This window comes from Euphorbia lathyris, chromosome 2 (genome assembly GCF_963576675.1).
Source record: "Euphorbia lathyris chromosome 2, ddEupLath1.1, whole genome shotgun sequence".
NCBI classification, from domain to species: Eukaryota; Viridiplantae; Streptophyta; class Magnoliopsida; order Malpighiales; family Euphorbiaceae; genus Euphorbia; species Euphorbia lathyris.
In genome coordinates this window covers 88,586,394-88,597,473 of record NC_088911.1, presented here as the reverse complement: position 1 = coordinate 88,597,473, position 11,080 = coordinate 88,586,394, and the positions used below count along the sequence as shown (strand labels likewise).

Below are 11,080 nucleotides of genomic sequence, written 5' to 3'. Positions count from 1 at the left end.
AGCATTCTCTCAAAGAAAATATTACACTTTTTGATAGTCTGGTTATGATAATTTACTTGAGGATACATTTTTGTTCTTAAAGGAAAAAATTATGTCTACAGTTTTGCAGTTATATTGGAACTTGAAATCTGATACTGATAACTAACTTATCAGTATCAGATCTGAAGCTCCAAAATATTACCCTTTTTGACAGACTGGTTATGATCATTTACTTGAGGATATGCATTTTTGTTCTTAAAGAAAAAAAAATTATGTCCATAGTTTTGCAGTTATATTGGAACTTGAAATCCTTATCAGTATCAGATCTGAAGCTCCAAAATATTACCCTTTTTGACAGACTGGTTATGATCATTTACTTGGGATATGCATTTTTGTTCTTAAAGAAAAAAAAAATTATGTCTACAGTTTTGCAGTTATATTGGAACTTGAAATCTGATACTGATAACTACAGTTTTGCAGTTATATTGGAACTTGAAATCTGATACTGATAACATAATTTTTTTTCTTTAAGAACAAAAATGCATCCTCAAGTAAATGATCATAACCAGTTTGCCAAAAAGGGTAATATTTTGGAACTTGAAATCCGATACTGATAAGTTAGTTAAAAGTATCATATTTCAAGTTCCAATATAACTGTAAAACTGTAGACATAGTTTTTTTCTTTAAGAACAAAAATGCATCATCCAGTAAATGTTAAGTTTTATGGTATGCCGGGAGTATATACTCAAGAGCAATTAAAATTATTTTGCATATCTCTACCTAAAAGATGATTGGTGTAAAAAATGTATATATATATATGACATTAATTGATCTGTTAGGTATTACTTCCTGAATACCCTAACTTTTTTTCCAGGTAAATATCAAAGCTTCAAGTAATTAAGTTAATTATATAAATAAGATAAAAAACATTCTAAGATCCCTAATCGTTCAGTTTTCAACCGATTAAGCCCTTCATCTTTTATTTTTTTTTAACACATTAAGTCTCCAATTATTAAAAAAAATCAGCTTTTAACGTAAAACTTAGTTAATAGAGTGTTGTTTATTTCATATGTGTTCGCAATTTGTACTTTTTACAGTTTGAAATCAGTTTTTGGTTTATAATCTCAATATAAAGAAAATGTAAAAATTTAAAATGAGGGTATTGGATATGTTAGAGACCATATGTTATCAAACCATAGGTAAGTAAAACGTCAAAAACCAACATTTTGGATTCATCGACTGCCAAGCACTCACGCGTCTCCCTGTGGTAACATTCCATTTGCTGTTCAAAATCTTCCATGACAGGAGGAAAGACTGGCTCTGATTCCAATGTTAGAACTGTCAGAACTTAAAGTTCTGGCGTCAGATTAGAAAGAATAGAAGAAGAGAATTAGAGAGAGAAGAGATAAGAATAAGGGAAAAGAGAATTTTACAGAAGTTAGGGAAAAGGAATTTAAGCCTAAAAGAAACAATATATGTTGGTTACCCTAAAATCTAAGGACACTCCATTCAACAGTGAGAATGCAAGAATATCTTATATCAAAAGTTCATTCACCTAAAACTCCTTGAGGATTATTTAGCAAACCACAACAAAAATAAATAAACAGAAATTGGAACAAGAAAGATATTGTCTTTTAGTAGTATTTATTAGGAGTCAAAATAAGATCGACGATAACATTAATGTGGGATTGGTGGGCCATTAATTTTAATTACAACAAACATTATACCTTTTTTTCGCACCTCAATCTCAACTCAATTTTAATTCTACAATTAGAACTTCCCCTTTCATCAAATTATTCCACATTTGATTTTGTCAATACCAAATAAAAAAAAAAAACGTACATGTCGACAGTCGACCTAGCAACTTCAAATTGTAAACTTTGCAATTAATATCAATGTCTACAATTTCTTGTTTGCTAGATTTCATATGTACTAGTCAACTATACAATCATTGATTCACCACTTTTACTTTTTCTATTCTCACTTGCAAAAAAATATATCATTCTTACAATTATTAATTTCTAGCTGTTTAATTAAAATTAATTATAACCCATATTCTGATGAAGAAGGAGAAAGAAGAAAGAAGAAAGAAAAATATTATTATATATCTATACATACATACAAGAACACCCAGAAAAGAAATCAAAATTCTCGCTAAATGGTGATAATATTTCTCATTTATAATATATAAAAAAAAAATACATAGATCGATAGAAAGAACAAGAAATAGGTTTTTAGAAAAAGAAAGAAAATTATATATACTAAATATATGATGATTTGAAGGGAGGTAGAGATGAAATTGCAGAATTAAAGCAAAAGATGGATGAATCTCTACCTACCTGTGGCTGTCTTGATTTGTCCTTCAAAATGAAGAACCTGAAACTTTAGGGGAAGTAACTGGAAAAAGAGACAACAACTGAGGCTCAGAATCTCTAGGAGTAGAAATTGGAGAAGGATGCAAATAAAACCCTTTCTCAGCAATTGCTCTATCCTCCTCCGACGATGAATTTCCGAGCGACGGCGAGCTGTTATTGAAAGTGTCTTCATCATTCAATGGAGTAACAGGACTAAGTGTCAATTTGGGGAAATCAAGCAAGCTGGGAGACAATATCTCCTTCTTATTAATAATATTATTACCAAAAGTAGGCAACAAAGTGTTGATCATAAGACTAGTGTTTTTAAGGTTGCTGTTTCTCCTTTCGTAGAGCTTGAAGCTGTTCTGCTGCTGCTGTCTTTTTGGGGAATTTTTAATTGGGGGGATTGTGAAATTTCTTGAAGGATCTTGATGATGATGATGATGAGGAGGAGGAGATTTAGGTGTTGTGTCAGTAGTAGTAGAACCAGTGAGCATCTGAACAACTTGTTTGAAAGTAGAAGTATCAGCTTGAACAAAAGTAGTTGGGTATGGATTGTTGTTATTGTTATTGTTATTGTTATGATTATCAGATCTGGGTGTGTGAATTTGGACACCATTGGAATGGGGTGAGTTTAATGGAGATGGGTTTCTGCTCTCCTGAATTCTTGTTGCAGCTTCCATGAAATCAAGGAGTGAAAAACAAGGTGAAATTAAGAGAAAGTAAGAGAAATTAGGAGAAATTGGGAGAAAGTGAGAGAAAGTGGAAGAAAAGGGTAATGTTTTTTGTTTGTGGTGATGTAGTTGTGACACAAAAGCATATATATGAAATGAATCATATATCTATCTATACTATACTATATAATATACAATAATAAATTTGAAAAGAAAATAAGGAAGGAAAGAAGGGCATTGACTTGAGAGGAGAAGAGAAGGGGGCTGTTTTTTTTATTTTTATAGAGGGATGAGAAGGAGACATGTGATCAGAAGTAACCATACAAGTAAGGCAGAGCCATTCATTTCTTCTTAATAAAATACTAACATTTTTATTATTTTTCAAGCGCGTGTATTCCACTCTCCAACAAGATAGGGATTGAACAAGACCTGGACTTGCCTTCCACTTAGTACCCTAAGAATAGGAATATGAATAAATATTAGTATTTTGTTCGGTTTATCTTTGTTGCTAACTATTTCACCTTTCAATTTTTACTTCCCCTTCCATGTTTTATCAAATTACTCATTTTTCAATTTCATCTCTTTTTATGGGATGAGTCCTAAGTTTTACCCAAATACTAGAAGGAAATTTCATTGGGACAGTTTGCTGAACTTATCTAATCATATTCATGGACCCTGGATCCTTGTATGTGATTTCAACGCTATTCTGGATGAGTCTAAGAAAAGAGGTGGCGGTATGAGGAAGAAATGAGGTTACCCTATGTTCCAAGAGTTCATTGACGTTGTCAATCTTCAAGACCTCGGATTCTCTGGACCCAATTAACATGAAAACAAAGGCTCATTTGTGAAAGATTGGACATAGCCTTAGGCAATTGTGAGTGGCTGACTAAGTATCAGAGGGCTTCTATTCATCATCTTGCTTATATTAAGTCAAACCACATACCCTTGTCTTTACAGCGAACCCTGCCGAGGCTGGTAATAATGCCTCAAAGTTGTTTCATTTTCTCAAAACTTGGATGGATCATCCGGATTATGCGAAGCTTGTGGAAGGTGTATGGCAGTCATCTGAGGATTTTGTCACTAATTTAGGGTGTAGAGTGATGTCTTGAAGAGGTGGAATAATGAGGTGCATAAGGATATCTTCAAGCGAAAGAGGCACATTTTAAATCGCATATCTGGTATTCAGGCGATGATGTAATCCTTCTCCACTCCTAAGATGATCCAAACTGAGCAGCAACTTCTCCATGATCTTGAGTTGACTCTCCAACAAGAAGAGATCTTTTGGCATCAGAAGTAAAGATGTAAATGGACCCAAGCTAGGGATAGGAATACCTCTTACTTCCATAACTCCATGATTGCTAGAAGACGCCATAATACTTTTAATGGAATTAGGACTAAGTGGGACTGAGTGGTGTTTAGAGGAAAATGTGATCAGGGATACAATTGTCGCTTTCTACAAGAATTTGTTCACTGATGACAAAGCTGTATCCTCGCTTTGTGCTTATAGGAGAATGTTCCCAACTATAAGGGAAACTGACTTCTCTGTGTTGGCTAAAAACCCTTATGACTTTGAGATAAAAAAATGCTCTCTACAACATGCAGCCATGGAAGGCCCCTAGGGTAGATGGCTTCCAATCGGGCTTCTATTTGAAACACTTGAGTATTGTTGGGACCGCTGTGTGCAACATGGTTATGAATGCTTTCAACACTGGTATCTTCGACCCTGAGATTAATAAAATGCTCAAGTTTTGAGCCCCAAGAAGTCTAGGCCTAAAAATTTCAGTGATCTCAGGCCCATTAGCCTTTGTAATGTGTCTTATAAGATCATTAGAAAGGCCATCGCCAACAGAATGAAGTCCATGCCTTACTTGACTCTTCCTATCCAACCGGTTTTGTGGCAGGCTGGAATCACTGATATATAACATCATCATTGCTCAGGAATCTATTCATTCGATGCGGATTAAAAAGGGTAAATAAGGGTGGATGGCTATCAAAGTGGATCTTGAAAAATCCTATGATAGGCTCTGCTGGGATTTTATTGATGACACTTTTCGGGATGTTGGATTCCTCCCTAAGCTTATTAAATTGCTCATGTGATGCATTTCCTCTAGCTCTATTCTGATTATCTGGAATGGCTCCATGTCCAAGTCCTTTCTCCCTTCTAGAGGTATTCACCGATGATCTCCTGCTTTTTGCTAAGGCCCCGTCTGTTCAAGCTCAATTAATCAAGAGTACTCTGGAAGAGTTATGTGTTTCATCTAGACATCGTATTAGTGAAACCAAGCCCATCCTTTTTCTCTAAGCAAATGTGCCTAATTTTATGGGCAAGGAGATATTTGACATCCGCGGGTTCACCAATACCCGTGATCTGGGGAAGTACCTTGGTGTTCCCCTACTTCATGATTAGATACCAAAATATACTTATCTTTACATTTCGAGAGTATTCAGAAGAAGCTTTTGAGGCTGGGTTACTAATTCTCTCTCCTTAGCAGGACACACAACTCTAGTAAAGGCCGTTTTATCCTCTGTTCCATTCTACTTTATGCAAACTACCCATTTGCCTGTTCACAACTGCACTAAGATTGATGGGATGATCAAGAGGTTTATCTGGGGCTCTATAGGAGAAAAGAGGAAGATTAGCCTAATTAATTGGGATGAGCTGTGTAACCCCCTTAAGAATGTCGGGCTTGGCTTAAGAACCACTAGAACGATGAACAATGCTTTTTTCATGAAGTTGGGCTTTAACTTTGTTTCGCAATCTTATCTTTTATAGTTCCGTATTATGGATGGTAAATACAATGTTCACTCTATTTTTAAGTACTCGATCAACCCTTAGTGCCTCATATCCCCTCTTTGGAGAGCCCTTTTAAATATCAAAGAAGACCTCATTCTCAAAGTCAAGTGGTCGATTGAGGATGGTAGACGAGTTAGCTTCTTATCTGACCATTAACTAGGTGACCTTGATTCTCTCAAGCTCCTAGTGACGAGCCCCATTAGTGAGCACCTTATCTGGATAAAGGTGTGTGACATGCTCGATGACAGAGGTCAATAGAGGTGTGGGATCTTATTCAACATTTACTACCTCAATATTGCATTGATCAATGTTATTATATTGGAACTAGTTATGGTCCTTTTTCAGTCAAGTCTGCCTATGGTCTTATTCATGAGGAAGGTCATGTTTATATGCTTAGAGGTTGGGAGGGTATTTGGAAATGGCCTAGGCCTCAAAGAATCTGTAGCTTCATTTGGCTGGTTATGAAAGGTAAGCTCCTTACAAACCTGGAGAGAAAGAGAAGACATCTTGATATAGTAAGCCTCTACCCCATTTGCTCCTTTTATGAGGGGTCTATTATCCATATCTTGAGGGACTACCCTTCGGCTCATTCAATTTGGCTTTAAACCCTTTCTCAAAATGATTTTGGGGGTATTTATCGCCTGCAATGGGGCTAATTGGTTTTATGGCAACCTGAGTCTGGGAAATAGGTTCTCCTACAATGGATGTCATCTTATTTTTGCGATTGCCTATTGGAACTTATGGAAAAATAAAATCCTCATTGTGTTTCAATAGTCTAAGAGATATATTATGAAGATTATGTAGAACATTAAGATGATTGCTAATGAAATTATTGATAGTAATCAGGCTTTCTCGAGGGATCTGGTTGTGCATAAACCCATTAGAGAAGAGGTTTTAGTTGGGTGGAGTTCTCAATGGACCCTTTGGGTTACATTCAATACAGATGGTGCTGTTAAAGGGAGCTCTTTCTTAGCTGTGACTGGCGGCCTCATTTGCAATTGCAAAGGTGACTTGGTTTAAGGTTTTGCTAAGAATATGGGAGTCTGGTTAGTGGTTAAGGCAGAGTTATGAAGTGTTCTAGAAGGCTTGAGACTTTCTTGGTCTATGGGTTACAAAGAAGTTCTTTTAAAAGTTGATAGCAAGATATGTGTCTATCTTATTTCTCGGCACCTTATTCCCCCTAACAAGGTTGCCTTTCGAGTGGTGGCCACTGTGGAACTTATTGGTAGGGAGTGAGAGATTTCTCCTCGCCTCCACCTATAGAGAATGAAATAGAAGTACGAATTGGCTAGCCAACTATACAGCTTTTTTGCCCCATGGATTGTATATCCTCAAGAAGCCGTCTCAGAACTACTAGAGCTCGTGATGTTGCAACATTGGCACTCAGAGGCAATGCCATTAGTGTCGAGGTTTCCAATAAGTACGAATGAGGCATCAACAACTTAGAAACACAAGGAAATCTCATGTTATGGTTTTATTTTGATATTGAAATGACATTAGTGTTGCAATATCAAGTTAGTGATATTGAAATGACATACTCCATTAAATTTATTTATTTATTTTTTGTAATTTTAGAATCATGTATTGAATTTAATAATATATCAAAAATTGAATTTTTTGATATTATATGTTCTTTTTGAATTGATTTGTACATTTAAATTTGATTAATTAATCAATAATTATTACAGGTAGCAAATTGGAATATAAAAAGCAGTATATATAATAAATAATGCATAAATTATGTAGGGACGGTTTTGACCGACCTTAGAGTCAAAAGAGATATTCTAGAATCAGGTCAAGGGGCAGTTTAAACCGCTCCTACAAATCCGTCGCTAATTATTACTCTACCCCATCGGTGATGATTTTCGTTGCTAATTCGTAGCTCTGGTCCTGTTTGACGACAGACTTGGGACTGTTGGTAAAACTGCCCCTAGACTTTGTAGGGGCGGTTAGAATTGCCTCTACAAGCGAAAAAAACTGCATCTATAGGTAGTTTTTGTTGTAGTGTCTTGTAGTCGTTTTAGTCCCTTTGTGAATCTTATAAGGTTGTAGTAATTAACATTTAGGAGTTTGGAACCAACCCTAAAGAGTTTTGAACCAACACTAAACTTCTATTGAACTTCAGAAAATTTATACAGAATTACAAACATCAGTTACAACTGACTTCCATAACTTCTCCTAAACATAAGTAATAACTGAATAACTTCTCCTGAATTCAAATAATTAAATAAAACATTATCTGCTAATAAATTAACTAAGACATATTTCCAACAAAGGTTTTAGTTCTTATTGTTTTCTCGTTGTACTTGTTGTTTGTTCATCTATTGAATATAAACATTTCCATAAAAAAAATAACTGTTATATAAAAATGTTTGTTTACTTAAAAAAGGAAAAAGAAGAAATAAAAATGAATGATCCTTGAGGAAATGCAATTGTTGTAGCTAGGGTTTCATTGTACAACAACGACCAGTGACATTTTTAGGGCAAGATAAGATAAGTCACCTTATTTTAGAAAGGAAGAGTTGATGAGTTAACCTATATCTAACAAACTTATTATTGTTTTTCCTCTTTTAAATTCTGTGACATCATTCCATGACTTCCAATCAATTATTCCTTTTTTTTTTCTTTTTAAATTAAAAAGTTACTAAGTAAAGCCAAATGATAATAAAGCATTACAAGTGATATTTTTTATATTATTTATTTTATAACAAAATTATTGCTCCAATTATAACAGGACACAAACTAAGATCCCCTTATACCTGATTGCCCCAATCAATCTAATTCTGCAACTATTGTTGCAATATATTATGTATTGATGATGGATGAATATGTTCTATTCCATAAATTAATTAGTGTGGAACAATTTAAAAGCAATGGTCAGATTCTAGTTTTTTCATCACAGAAATTAGTTTTGAAAATATTGTTGGGTATATGTCCACATTATATATATTTTACTTGTGAATAAATACCAAAAAGAGAGAATCATGTTCTCATTTACTATATTGGAAATTTTTTGTGAATTCTTTTAATAATATAAGAGTACATTAGGAAGAATTTTTCTTTAGAAAAATAAGTGGGGGACAAAAACTCCATTAGAGAGGACTGCTGCTAATTAGAAAGGGATTAAATTCTTTCCACACCCAGAAATGATTATGTCTGCTTTGTGGAGTTACTAACAAACTCCATTTATATATACAAGAACCCTTTAAAAAATTTAAAATGAAAATGATTTTTTTCATTAAACCTCAAGCAAGACCCCTAAAGTTGTGACCCAGGATAGTGAGTAAATTTCAGTAAACCCTGAATTGTTGAGGAGAACAGTGAAAAGAATACTGAGGTATCTTAAAGTAATTAATTGTCTATTACTTTCCCTGATATCAAGAAAAATAATCTAAAATTAAGAAGATACACAAATGCAGATTGAATGAGAGATTATCTAGGCCATGCTATGTTTTCTTGTTAGGCAATAGTGTAATATCATGGAGTAGCAAGAAACAAACATGCGTTGCCCTATCCACAATAGAAGTAGAATATGTATCACACTCGTATGCAGTTCAGGAGGCAATATGGTTAAAAAGATTTATGAATCATTTGATACTCGTATCGTAGTCACTGTGATAGTCATTGATATTAATTTTGGTAAAGATCAAAGGTTCCATAGCAAGGCGAAACATATAGAGATTAAGTATCATTTTGTTAGAAATTTATAATATGAACTATGTGTCAACTCATGACATGGTTGCAAATTCACTTACCAAACCTATTCCAATAGGTGTTTATGTGAAACATGTTAGACCCCATGGATTATATCGGATCTAAGCATACTTATTTTCATATATTTAGAAGACATGATTATTCAATAAAGTTTGAATTTATACAATACACTAGTGAAAATGTTATTCGTTAATATTTGTTGTTAATTGTAATGCATGTCGGACTGAGAAGTAACTACCTCACATGAGTGTTTATTCTTTGTTCAATAATAGGAGCCATCTTGCTTAACTGTGAAAATGGTTTCATTAAAGTACAAGATATACATATACATGCAAAAGGTGCATATATGTAAGAGATTATGTGTAATCTAAAAGGAAAATTACAAAATAACTTGGATATTCTGTCCATATAGCAGAAAGTAAAGGAAAATGGACTAAATGGATGTTTATGCACATCTGAACCGATGTTTTCGTATGGTGTTGATGAGAGACATGCACTTCTTTCAAACGGAAAGGGAGGAACACTATAACACATAATTTCATGCCATGTGTTCTTAACGACCATGAGATGGAAAAGAAATGACAATCTCAAATTTTCCTATAGTGTGAGACTCTCTTCATACAACTGCCATTTTTTGAAATTTTATCCTCAAAACCCTTAACTTATTCTTGATAATATAATGTGGCTATCTTTTTGGAAGGACACTCTGTGAAGGCCATGACTAATTCGGCCTAGAAGGGACTGGCCAAAGAAGCAAGTTAGGTTATGATGGAAGGAATATAATAAAAGGGAAAGATTTTTATGTGTTCACATCTTCAATTTCTATTTCACCACCTAGGTAATTATGCATAAGTGGGTAATGCGTAATTATGATGATAGAAAACTGTAGAGATCAAAAGGAATAACGTGGATGTGATATGAAATCTAGAATAGAGCATACAAGTTTTCGATGCATATTAATGAGGAGGCTATATATTTCCAATGAGTATATATCACTAAAATCTTGACAGTATGCTAGTCGCACAAATTATTTATAAGCATGAATGCAATGAGGTAAGGAATGTTGTTATATTACGTGCGAGTGAGAGATGTTGGAATTGTAGTCGAATTAGAATTAGTATCCGTCCAAGACTGAATTACAGATCATTTAAGATCGAATTACGAATCAGATAAAATTTGGGGTATTTTGGTAAAAGACCAAAATATCCCATCCATGCCTAAACCTAATCCAATCTTGAGAATCAAGCATTATGGTGCAAATTAGTACATTATCATGAATTAATGAAGACCATGGAGTTGTGATTTCCATCAGTCCTTTAGTTCGTGGATTTATCGCATTTTCTCCTGAAAATGTTTGATAGGAATTGCGTGACCGATAATACAAGGTCATGATTCGATTTCTTCCGTTGTAAAACACGTGAATAATCTGCACTACAAAAGGTAATCTGATTACCCGTTTAATTTATTCTGATTTATAATAATAATAATAATAATAATAATAATGCTAGAAAACGAAATGAAATTAAAATGGAATTATCAGGGTAACTTTTAGGTTGATAACCTAG

General features: G+C 34.1%; 1 protein-coding gene across 1 annotated transcript; it reads right to left on the bottom strand.

Moving 5' to 3' along the window:
- Positions 1–2,112: 2,112 nt before the first annotated feature.
- LOC136218870 (VQ motif-containing protein 33) lies at positions 2,113–3,281 on the bottom strand. The gene has a single exon (XM_066006030.1). It carries the CDS (start codon positions 3,014–3,016, stop codon positions 2,342–2,344), a length of 675 nt encoding a protein of 224 aa, XP_065862102.1. The 5' UTR covers positions 3,017–3,281; the 3' UTR covers positions 2,113–2,341.
- Positions 3,282–11,080: the final 7,799 nt, after the last annotated feature.